We start from the raw sequence: 13,289 nt of genomic DNA on the forward strand, positions 1-13,289 counted from the left end.
AAGGATAAATAATAATACCACAGTCATACTGTATGGGTTAATATGCATATACTTTAGAAACAACTACAAGAATTGAGTGTTCAGCAGAGTGATGGCACGATGGAAAAACTGTCCCTATCTTTAGTTGTCTTGGCATACAATGCCCTATAGTGCCGCCCTGAAGGAAGGAGAGGAAACAATGATTTTTGGTTCTATGGGCTTAGTATTTGGCATGGGCTGGTACTTCAGTTTTTGTCAGACTGAAGAGTATAGCAGTTATTGAGACTATTGAGTGGCATCAATTCTAGACTGCTGTCTTTGTGTGTCAGGTGTACAGAATCATTACTAAAAAATGGCAAAAGTCAAAGGAACAGTTGTCTAATTGGTACCTGATACATACTCAGCCAGACACAGGATAGTTGTGACAACATGCAAATGAAGAACAGATTGAATAGAACTGTGGCTAACACACAACCCTCTTTTACCCCATTGGAAATGGCAAATGCAGTTGATACATCATTATAAAGAACCTGTCTTGCCCGGTTATTCCACTGTAGAATATTTGAATCAGCTTCAGGAATCCTTCGAGCATCCGTAATGTCTCAGGATAGTCCAGAGAACCTTGCTGTTGATAACGTAAAATGCCTTCATCAAGTCAAAAACAGAGTTAAGAGGCTTGTTCTGCTCAATTCAATGGACTTGCCCTATGACACATATCATATACTTACACTATGTTTATACTATATTAATATTTGCACTATTGCTTTTACTATAACTATTATAGTATATGGTAGCCAAAATGAAGTCATATCAGTTCTTGTCTAGAAACTATTAAAGAGCAGATATTACTATAAATGTTGAGTGCTAAACTTCCAGAATATCTAAACATTCCGCTATGTTAGTTTACAAACTGCTGCTGTTGGTTTATAAACTATCTTCCTTATGTATATCAGACACTTATAATGAATCTGTCTACTGCTGAAGCTATCTCAGGATAAAAAAAGGGAAGAGACATAAATGCCAAATGGACATTAAACCAGTCAATACTAAAATATGATGAATTTATACAAACTATGGAAAGAGAAATTGACTTTAAAAAACAAAGAGAACAGGAAAGAAGAAACTTCACTACAAAATGTATGGGATACTGCCAAGGTGTATATTTGGGGATTAGCTATAACCTATATGGGGGGGTGGGGGGGGGAATATGGAAAAAAAAACCTAAACCAAAAAACGGTAGAACAACAACATAAAAGATTAAAAATAGAATTACAGAAAGAATCACAACAAATTGATTTTTAAAAATCAAATAAAATTAATAAAACACAAACTGAATTTGTTAGATGAGGAAGAATTGGTTCAAAAAATTAAAAATGAAAAACAAAATTGTTTCAAAAATGCGAATAAACCTGGAAAATGACTGGCATATAAACTGAAATAGAGAAAGAAAAGAAATTGATACATAGATTAGTAGATGAGAAAGGAACTTTATATCATCAAAACCAGGACAAACAAATAATAATTCAAGATTATTATGAAAAACTGTATGAGCAGGAGAAGGTTCCAGAAGAAGGAATTAAACAGTATTTGGAAAAAAGAGTTTTACCTAAAATACCGGAAACAGTGAAAGCTATGTTAAATGAATGGATATCAATGGAACTGTCAGAAGCAATTAAGAGACAAAAGAATAATAAAACACCAGGACCGGATGAGCTGCCAGCAGAATTTTATAAACATTTACAAGATATTCTGGGCCCATCAATGTTGGAAATTTACAATAAAGTACTGTTTGAATGCTCAAGAGCAGGCACACCAGTTATTGAAAGCAAAAGTTTACATACTTTGACACAAACAAATATATTGTGGGATCCATATAATTAATGAAATTATGATTGACTTTAGAACAAAGGCATATATTAAATGATTTGCTAATATCACCTCTTCAATGTACATCCTCACACTATGCTGGTATTGGAAGAAATGTTCATCTGGGTTCAGTTCCAAGAGGGAAGAAAGACACTGGAAACATGGGAGCTGCTTGGAAGGATGGTTTAATGGAGAAGCAGAACCACCAAGCATGTGTGATTCTGCATAGCTTACCGCATGGAGTGGGGAAGAGAGATACTTATACCCTCTCTTGGAGCTTCCTGTTCCTGTGTAAGGGCATGTATCCTATTGATTGCTATAGGAATTTGTCTGAGATAAGTCTGGTTGAACTGTGCTGGGTGGTATAATGTCCCCAGGTGATTTCACAATGCAGTGAGCCCTGTTGTTAGATGGGTAGAGGGCTAATCCTATTATGTCTTGAGGGGTCATGTCTTAATCCAAAGGTGGGGTCATGTCTTAATGTGCAACAAATATCTGCTGGAGGCAAGGAGCTGCAGGGAACTGTTTTGTCTTTAAAAATATGTTTCTCCTTTGCTCATCCAGAGAAATATAATATTCTGCCTTTTTAATATTTCCTAGAATATTCAATTCTTTTAGGAGACAGGTGAGTGCTAACTTTTTACATTGGAAATATATACCACAAAGACAATATTTTTATTTTGGATCTAATTTTATGAAGGTCATTCATCATGTTTTTTAATCAATAGCAAATACTTTCTCTCACTTGGAACTTGGCTGTATCCCCTGCAATTTGACATGTTAAATTCTGGTTAAAACAAATATTCTGTAATAAGTCCTTGTCCCAGCTTACTCTCTTGGATAATTCAATTTCACCCTGGAAATCACTATATTTAGTCCTAATTTTACTTTTTGAAATTTGCATAAGGTAATGATTAGTTGCAATTAGCTTTTGATTTTTCTGGTAATATATTAGATTTTATGATACCAGATTATCTGATGTCATAAGGCACTTTAGAAATTAATAATAGCTAAAACTCTAAGGAGTTTTATAACTTTCATTATTTTTTAACAGTGTAACCAATGGTTTTAGAGAACGTGGGAAAAACAAATGAGTCGCATTGGTTAGATAGAATAGTAACAATAACAAATCTATCTCCATGTTAATGTTTTGATAGTATACTGCATACAACTTAAATTTAAAACAGACACAAACATACTCTCCAAAAACATCCTACAGAAATAAATTAAGTTTACGTCTAACTAAACAATATTATTCACCCGTCTTTATACGGCTTTAACACAGCAAAGACTTTAACTACACCAATTTTCCTTAGTTATTCTCACGTTATCCAAATTGCATTCTTTGCAGTTTGCCACCCGGCTCACAATTTTCAAGACATTAAGAAAGCCACTGCCCTTTCGTGGGCAGCAGCTTCAAATCCCCGACTGCGTTTGCGCACTTCCTAGCAAATCGCACATCCCGACCGCTAACTCTGAACGCTTTCTTCAAGCCCTCCCGCAGCACTTCCGCGTTCCGGGATCTCAACACGTGACTGGTTAGAGATTCTCCCCATACAATGTTGCTTTGGTGACGCGCCTGGGCTGTTGGACATTTGACTCGTTAAATGCGTCAAAGGCTGCAGAGCGGAGCTCCGTTAGTTTCAGGCGAGGCGGCTCTTGGCGCAACGAGAAGTCAGCGTGAGTCATACGTGGGGACTGGCGTCAGTGCTGCAGATTTCCACGTTCCACGTGCCAATTGCCGCATCATCCCAGCGACGTCGTAGGGGGCGGGTGATTACCCGGGACGGCCCTGTCCTGCCTTCCCTTTCTGGAGAGCATCTGTTTAGCTCCACTAGAAAAGAGGGAGGAGTGGGGCACTGCCAGCCCACTTCTTTGGCTTAGCCTATCTTAGTCTTGGCCCGAAGGGGGGGGGGACGACGACGACGTTGCAGATGACCTCTTTTAATCAAGTATCACTACTGTTGCAAAGATGGCTGTGCTAAGTTCGTTTCCGCCTGAACTGGAGCGACTGCTGGAGAAAGATCCCTACTTGACTCCTTTTGAGCAAGACTTCCAGCGCAGGTAACTTAACCACCTGGGTCCGTTGGTGGTTCTGCTGGAGTTCTGTTCTCCATTCCCACGACCCTTTGTAACACTGCCATCCCTTTCACATTGTGAAACTTTTCCCTTCTTTGTCTATTGGTAGAGACAAAAGAGTAACAAACAATAGATTACCGTACTCTTACATAGTTGTTACATCTCTGTGGTTACATAGTAAATTCTAGTTCTATTTTATAAATTAGGAGACTACTTATTTGCAACCTAATTGTGTGTATGCTACCAGAATAGATAACTTTTTACCAATCCTTATAACAGGTTGTTCCATCTGTATAATGTATGTAACTTACTGCAGTTAGCTAAATAAATGTATTTCCTTAACAAAGGGTGGACAGTTGCACATGTGCTGGAAATAGGTTGTGTTACTTGTGGAATAATGTGTTTTGACTCATGGCTCCCTGGCAATTTTAGAAGAAAACAGCACAAAACAAAACTAGTTGTATTACAGTCTACAGTTCAATGACCAACATGGGAATATTTAATTTTGGGGGGTGAAAGCAAGAAGACCAAAAACATATTATCAAGGGCATATTGAGGCACCCTGTACATACGTGTCCATTATTTACCCTTCCTTTGAGGGCAAGTAATGGTACATAAAAACCAGAAAAGGAATAACTAAACATAAACCAACAAAATTAAAGATGTGATAAATGAAAAAATGCTAACAGCTTACGCTGCCTTACAAGTACTGTTCAATATCCTTCCTATACTTTTGTGCCCTTACAAATCATTGTTACTAAGATATACATTCTCTGCTTCATAGCTTGCCTTTTCTTTAAATTTCCCATTTCAGGATTTTGCCAACACTACTCCAAATAGTTTTATTCTAAATTCAAACTTTTTTTCATATATTTTGCAATTTAGTCCTTATATGACCAAACTACTTAGTATATTTTCATATAATGAAATTGGCCAAGCCCATCCTAATTTCCACTTCTTTCAACAACATCCTAACAGACCATGTGTATCTCACCTCAGTATTAGACTGCTGTGAGGATAATTTTATATTTCAGGTCAAAATCTTTCATATGCCATAGAAGAATTATTAGATACTGGTTTCTATTATCAATTTTGACTTTAGTTATTCAGGGCTTGCACAATAATACTTTTTAATAAGATAAAGTATAGATTATTGTACTTATACTACATGCAGCACGCTGTCAGTAATGACTGATGAGTTTTGGCCCCTTTTGGCTAGTATACCATAAGTACAGTTTCATATCAAATATGCTGACAGTATTATGTGCATTGTAGTCTCCTCTAGAGGATTACTTTTCAAACCAACAACTGTTAGTATTCCACTATTAGGAATGTGTAGTTTGCTGACAGACTCAGAAAATTATTTTGTATCATTTAATAAACTGTTTTAAGAACTCAGAGCTGTATCAATTCAATTGGCCTAAGATCTTCTAATGCTTCTGGTTCAGAAACTCAAGATCCTACTAATAAATATGAATCTTTGAGAGTTTGCTGGGTTACAACTTAAAATAGCAAATACATTGTGGTCACTTATTAGATATGCTAGGAAGTATAGCTAACCTTTATCTGGAGCAGGGATAACCAACCTTTTGGACCTCAGGGACCACCAAACTCATAATTTTAAATCCCGCGGACCAGAGACCCTGGGAAAAATCCCCAAAAAAGTCTGCAGGAAAATTCCCCACCCTGTTTTCCTACTGATCAATCATTCTTTATTTGGGATCGCACAATACTGTCTCTAGTTCCGTTCTCGGGGAGAGAGAGAGAGACTTTTGGCTTCATGCAAGGAAAGCAGCAGAATCAGCAGAACTCTTTCTTTCTCTCCCCCAAATTCCACCAGAATGGTGCAGCCTCTTGGAGCAGGACACTTTGCAGGGTCCCAAAGACTCATTTCTGGCAGAGTTTGGGAGAGAGAAAAAAAGACTTTTGCTGCTTCTGCTGCTACAGCCAAAAGTAGAAGAAGAAAGAAGTGGAAAGAAGCAGCCCGGTGGCCAGGCCAGGTGCGTGGGATGAGTGGGGTAAGTTCCCCCCCTCTGCCCTTTCCCCCCTCTCCTCTCTACCTCGTGTTGTTTGCTAGCAAGCAATGCAAGCCTTGTGTTCCGGTGGGCCATGTGGTGGGCACAGCCTTGTGTTCCCGCACAGCCTGGATTAATTGCTTTGGGAGGTGCTTTCTCTGTGGACCACCAAAATTTTCTCATGGACCACCAGTGGTCCCTGGGCCACTGGTTGGCAACCACTGCTTTGGAGTACAGTTCCTGAATTAAACTTCAGATACATAACTAAAAATTTAGAAAATGAAGGAAGCTGCTATTTTGATAAACATGTTAGACATACAGTACAGTATTGAATAAATCATGGATATTTCTAGTAACCCAATTTTCTGCAATTAAATCACAAGTATGTTGCTTAGATTGGGTTTGATTAATATAATTATGGCTATCTAATTTGTAAATTGATGTAGAACACGTGTCAAACTTGTGGCATCTTGTTGCCGTCACGTAATGTTTTTCCTTTCATGGAGCTGGGGTGGACGTGGTCTGCACATGATGCATCCTACCTGCAGGTCTCCAGTTTGACACCCCTGATGAAGGAGGAGGAGTGGCAAACCCGTGAACAGAGTTTAATGAGGGATCAATCTAGAATCCCTATCTTTTGAATTTTGTGATTCCTTATGTTGCTTTAACAATGTGCTAATTGTTAATTGAGAAAATTCATCTTCATAGGCTGTTTAGTAAAAAATCAGTTTAATTGGACCTTCGGGCTGTTTAGCAATATATCAATTTAATTGGGCTTTGTTGTGGACCTGCTCTTTTGCACCTGACACTTGATGTTTTTACTAACATAGTATTGGGGTTTTCTGTCTCTTAATTTCATCACGAAATCTGGAGCTAGTGCAAGGGATGAATCTTCTTAAAAATCAAGAATGGAAGGCTGCTTATCAGTTAAGGAATAATACATATTAAATTCTTGTTTTATGTGCTACTTTAAAACAAATTGAACCCAAGTTTATATTCACAGTTCTTTTGGAAATTTCTTTAAACTAATATTTTCTAGAATATGATCTCTGGCTCTTTGTAAAAGATTATAGTATAGACTTTTGCCAGAGAATAAGATTATAAAAATGGATAAATATTGATGATAATATAATATTGATCGGGGATGACAAATCACGGCAGTGTCACATGATGTAGTGGGACTTTTTCCCTCTTGGCTAAACTGGGCGGGGCCAGCACTGGACGTATCTGGTCCACCGGCGGTGAGTTTGACACCCCTGATATAGATTGTAGATAATAGGGGACTTGGAAGTCTTAATACATGACATCATTCTGTCTGAAAATGTGCTTAGTTTCGTCTTATAAATATAGGTTTTCTATAATGTGATATGTGGTGATTATTTCCTCTGAACAAATGATGGATAAATCTATATGTAAAACTTTTTTGATTATGTAGTTCGGAATGCAATTGAGGCAGCTTTCTCTAATTTGGCATCTAGATGTATTGGAATTTTGCATCTTTTAAAGCAGGGGTCCCCAACCACCGGTCCAGCGGACCGGTCCCGATCCGCGGAACAACTCCCTACCGGGCGCGGCTTGCTGGCGCCGCCATCTTTTTCATGAAAAAGTGCTTCCGGTGAGCTTTTCCGGGTAGAAAGCTCACCGGAAGCACTTTTTCATCAAAAAAAGATGGCGGTGCCCAGCTGATGCCGGTACCGGGCCGCGGCGCCCAGCTGATGCCGGTACCGGGCCGCGGCGTCAAAAAGGTTGGGGATCACTGTTTTAAAGTTTATAGCCAGTATGTAAATGGTAAATAAAATAACGTGACAAAATATTCTAATTACTGGATTATTGACAGTGACAGATTGAGTTGATTTTCAGATTTAAACTTGATTCCCATTAATATCTTTAATTCCCTTTTATTTTTTTTTAAATCAAGTATTAGAAGGGATATATTTTGGAGTAGTGGAGTAATAAAAATTGCCTCTTTGAAGGAAATAGTATTGTAGGGGAGTTAAGTTAAAAAAGGGCCATATACTTCAAAGAAGGACATTTTTCAAAGAAGATTATGTGCTAATCTTTTAGAAAAAAGATAAAAATCTTGTAGCTTCTCAGAAACAAGACGTGTAATTTAAACATTTGTCTTAAATGAGAATAACTCTAAGAATATGCTTTTTCCTTCCCTAGTGTGATCTTTTTAGACATAGTTCATTACAGTTTCCCATTGTTAATATCAAAGATATTTTAGTAGCAAATTTGGATGCTATATTTTGCAAAAGTAGGTGGCAGCATGTTTAAACCCATTACTGAAAGAATTTGTCTTAATTTCTGTCAGCACTAGACTAAGCGAGATTCATTTATTTACAAAGTATATTTGTAGCTTGCTCCTTTGGGTAGCTGAAGTTAGCAGATAATTAAAATGGTATTTTCCAGTTATTTGTCTAAGGATATCACAGAAAGAAGGAGCTGTAGCAAGAAATGCTGAAGGAGGAGATAAGAGAAATTTATCTGCAATTTTATATCTGTTCCCCATTCCTCCGCTACTTAGACTGCAGGTTGTGTGGCCTTCAAGTGAACATCCCATTTGTCAACTCTAAATCAGCTGAAGGACTTCTGTTCTTGGAGAGGTTCTATTGGTTCTTCTTTATCACTCCGAATAGTGGGCAATGCTTAGTTCTAAATTGGGAAAGATATATGAGCACACAAGACATAGTATTCATACTCTTAGGTTTCATATGAAAGGGGTCCCCAACTCCTAGTCTGTGGACTGGCAGCAGTCTGTGGCATGCCAGAAACTGGTCCGCACCAACAAGTGAAGCCCCATCTGCGAGATGCAGGCATCACACGAAATCATGCCCCCTCTGGTCTGAGGAAAAATCCTTTCTCCATAGAAGCAGTGCTTGGTGCCCAAAAGGTTGAGGGCTGCTGTCATATGGTGTCTCTTTGGAGATAGGTATTCCTTAAAACAGGTCAATTCAATGGTATATAGTTTGTTTTCCAATCCTTTTTAGTATACATAAAACTGCTAGAGATTATCAGGAGATTTGTACCTGCATGCTATCAGTATACTGAAGACACCAAATTTTATTTTCTTATTACATTTTCAGGAAATGAATGAATACATGACTTTATTCAGTAATGGATAAGAGGAATAGTAAATTGAACTGAATCCAGACAGGATAGAAGTACTCCATGGGGATGAGGGGTAGAGAGGATTATTATTTCAGAGAGTGATAGTTCTGTCTATTCCGAATTGGATCATACTGTCCATGAAGGAGCAGGTATATTGTTTGTGAATGCTTCTGAACTAAAATCTGATTTCCCAGTATGAGGCAACAAGCAGGAGTCTTTCTGTGGGTTAATATACAACTGACTTCCTGAAGATAATCTTAAAGTATTAATGGATATGATAACCTCCAGTCTCAATTATATTAATGGGCTGTACATGGGGAAGTTTCTTTGTTTCTAGTCTAAAATCTTTGGACTGATATCCAGCTAAGATGGTAACAGAAGAACAAAAAGACCCAGTCCATTTCAGCTTGTTGGGTGTTATTCTTAAAATGCTGCATAGCTTACGTTGAAATTGTTTGAGATAACACTGACCTCAGTATAAACCTTCATGCTTTTTGAGAACATTTGAGAACGTTCACATATAGTTTCTGAGAGGTTATTTGGTAGCAATGCAGCTTTCCATGTTATAATCTTAGCTTTTTGAATACACTGCAGAATTAAGGAGCCTAACATTTTTATTAATGTTTAAAAAGACTACTAAATATTTTTGAATAGGGTTTTAATGTTAACTATTTCAACTATTGATTTTAAAATGTATTTAAAATGTATCTTGTAATTAAAAAGTCAAAACACGGCTTCCGGTTGGGTGCTGTGTCAGTGCGGAGCTGAGGAGCAGATCGTCACTCTGAAAGATTCCAAGTTTTGCTGGTTGGTGGCTTCTAGGAGTGTGCCAGACCCTGGAGGGGTAGGCAGAAGAAAGGGGAAGGTGTGGAGGTCTTGGGGAGGTGCCGCAATCCCCGGAGACTGGAAGAAGAAACCGCCAAAAACCAACAGCAGAAGAGGGAGGTCGTGACGACCATAATGATCGGAACCAGAGACGCAGCAGCCCAGCCAACTAAAAGAAGCAAAGAGAGGGAAAAAGCAGGCTGAGCAGTGGAAAGGCGCATTTAAAGAAGATTTCCAGAATATTGGTGTATATTATGAAGGAAGATTGAAGCTCCGAACTGAACAGTGTGGAGAAGCGGTGGAACTTTTGACAGGAGCACTGACAAGAAAAATGGCAGAGGTTTATGCTCACTAATGGAATCATGAAACTCAAGGAGACAAAGGGTGAGGCAATAACACTTGCTTTGAGAGTTGAGGAGTGAATCATAAAAGTATATTGTCTGTTTATTTGAGATTTGGTGAAAGAAAGAGAAAGAAGGGAAGGTGGTTAAGTGGTATAGGGAAAACGAAAGAACAGTTAAGAGTGTAGGATTCGGAAAATAACTTTTGACTCATTGAAAGATCGGAGGAAAGGACTAGGAAAAAGAAACTTTAATTTGACAAATATTAATAGATAATTGTGACAACAAAATAAGGAAGATCTTAAGATCTGTAAGTGGAACTGTGTGTGGAGTAAAAGAGCAAGAAGAAAATGAATAAATAAAAAGAAGAAACGAAATGGAGAAAGTGACTGCAATTTGGAAAGAGGACATTTTGAATTAAGAGCTGTAACAAGACATTCAACAAAAAGACTATAGATCTGAGTTAAAAAATCAAAACATAAGCAGTATCACTTTTGACTTACCTGTTTTTATTATATATGGTACTGGTGGTTATTAGAAAATACGTTTAGAATTGACTTCCGTTTTGAGATTCTTCGGCAACAGACTGAAACCTCGTCTCTGCGAGGCTTCGATCTGTGCTCGCCACTGGAGCGCCCCGAGCCGGCTGGTTTTGGGGCTAAGCCACCCCGTAGAGGTGGTGAAGAAGGGGGAGACTGCCTGCAGGGTTGAGGAGAGCTGCATCTCTCCTCCCCAGCTGGCCATTACTCCCTTTCCCGAAGGCGGTTGTAGCGGTGGTCAGAAATGGCCACCACAAAGAAGAACTTGACCGGAAAAGAATGTGCAGGAGGAAGATAAGAAGAGAAAGTTTTGGTTAACCAGGTCAAACAGCAAAAGCAACAAATAAGGTACCCTGGAATTGAAACTATTAAAAAAAACAATAACATTTTTCCCTAAGAAGATTTTTAAGCTGCGAAGGAGAGAGAAAAGATTTGGTTTTTTTTTCTCCTTTTCCTATACTGACAGATAAGAGAGTTAAAGGCGACTTCCAGTTTGCAAGGTTTCGGCGGCAGCAGGGATTCGCGATACTGCGCGATCCCTGCTGCGTTCGCCGCCAAGGTTCCCCCGATCCGTTTGGATCTGGGGGATATAGCTGCCCCATAGAGGCAGCTGAAGACAGGGGGGATCCGGACAGGGGCTTGGGGGTGTCGCAGACCCCCTCCCCAGCCGGCAAAACCCCCTTTTCCCAAGGTGGAGGAACGGTGGTCAGCAATGACCGCCACAAAGAAATCTGCAGCCGGACAAACAGGTGCAGGAGGGAGAAAGCTAGAAGAAATATGAAAGCTGTTTTCAACTGGGACAAAGCAAGAGCAAGTGACCTGGAATCTTGAAGGCTGCTAAGTATACATTGTTTCTTGTGAGAGTTACAAGCTGCGAATATCCTAAAAGGGAAAGTTTTTTTTTTCATTTCACTCTCCTTCCTAACGTGACAGCGGATGGGAAAAAGCTTTTTGGCTGTGAGTGGGAAGGGAGAGAAAAAAAAAATTGGAGCAAAGTTTGAAAATAAGGAGAAGATTGCCTAGAACTTTAAAGAGTTACTAAACATCAATAAGGCTTCTAAAAGATATATTTTAAAGGGAATTTTGTGATTAAACTTTAACCCCAGAAAGAGAAAGTGAAGAAGGAGAAGGTATTTAAAAGAAACAGCTTGTTTGGATTGTTTGGTGATCTTGGAACTTTTGAGAATTATTTCTGATTAAAAGCACTTGGGTGGTTGTTTGGAAAAACTTTTTCTCTACACAATGGCATCACTTGTGGATGGACTGAAACTTGTATATCAAAAATATGAAAAAGAAAAGCAAGAAGGAAAAGATGTCCTTGGCACTCTTTTTCAATTCTTAGAAATGGCGGTTTATACTTATGTAAAGCTGAATGAGCAACAGGATGGTGGGGACAAAGAAGAAGCCATCTTTGATGAACAAATAACTTTGGTCGGAGAAAGGAAAAAGAAAGAGAAAAAGGAAAAGAAGACTTTAAGATCTGGAAAAACAACCCAAAAAGAGAAGAATAAGGTGAAAAGGGGATGTTATGTTAGGAAACAACAGAAAGGCGGAAAGCAGAACAAAAGGGAGGCGGAGAGACAAGGGGGTAAAGAGGACAAGGAGAAGAAGAAGCAAGGGAGAAAGGAAGGGATGAGAAGCCTTAATGGTGGGGAGCAAGATGTGAAGAAGCAAAAGTTTTTTAGAGATAATGGATAAATTTCATTGAAAAAGGGATTCTAGAAAGGTACATAAGATTGCATTTTTATATTTGTATTTAGAAATAACCATAGAAAATTGGAAATAATATGTAATTTAAAATGTGATAAAATATTTAGTACAACCTAGTGAAATTTTTGTTAAGAAAAAGGGGAGTACTGTAATGAAATATGATTTAAGATATGTCATGTGGGGGGGGCGAAATAATTTTGGAAAGCATAAGTGTTCCCACAAAGGCATGATATTTAATTGAAATGAGTAAAATGTTTAAGATATAAATGATTGTTAATATTAATGATTAGACTATGTTATCATAGTGAAACTTTTTGTGAAATGAGAGATTTGAAGTAGAAGAAGGAGGAACATTGTAATGAAATAATGAGCTATAATATGTGATGTGGGGGAGGGAATAACTATGGAAAATAGGTGCTCCCATAAAAGTATGTGATTTAACTGAAAAGTAATGTGTTAAATGTCTAAGATATAAATGAGTATCAATATTAATGAATAGATTTGTATTGGTTTTGATAATATAGTATAATTTTAGAATGTACCAGACAGAATCCCAATGAAAGTTATCTGTTTTATATTAAGTATTATAAAGATAGGGGAAAGAGATAAAGGCATCATACTCCATTTAGTGTATAGGAGAAGTTTTTTTTCAAAGAATAAAGATAAATGGATAGCTGGAAATAGAACAGACAAAGAATAATAAATATTATGATTTGAATTGAGAGGAGATAAATAAAATAAAATTGAGAAAATTTAAAAGAGAGGAGAAGCTATATAGAAAATTGAAAATGTTAATAAGATATGAAATGGTATGTAAAATGAAC

General features: G+C 37.9%; 1 protein-coding gene across 2 annotated transcripts in view; it reads left to right on the plus strand.

Annotated features, from left to right (window-relative positions):
- The first annotated feature begins 3,378 nt into the window (after positions 1–3,378).
- Positions 3,379–13,289, plus strand: part of GBE1 (1,4-alpha-glucan branching enzyme 1) — a 134,217-nt gene continuing 124,306 nt past the window's right edge. For both annotated transcript variants that reach the window (XM_026664094.2, XM_026664095.2), the window contains exon 1: positions 3,379–3,909. In XM_026664094.2, coding sequence (XP_026519879.1) covers positions 3,818–3,909 — 92 coding nt within the window. In that variant the 5' untranslated portion in view covers positions 3,379–3,817. The remainder of the gene's footprint in view (positions 3,910–13,289) is intronic.

The sequence above is a fragment of the Notechis scutatus genome, chromosome 5 (assembly GCF_049901735.1).
Source record: "Notechis scutatus isolate UNSWTSFEM ecotype Mainland chromosome 5, rNotScu1.2, whole genome shotgun sequence".
Taxonomy (NCBI): domain Eukaryota; kingdom Metazoa; phylum Chordata; class Lepidosauria; order Squamata; family Elapidae; genus Notechis; species Notechis scutatus.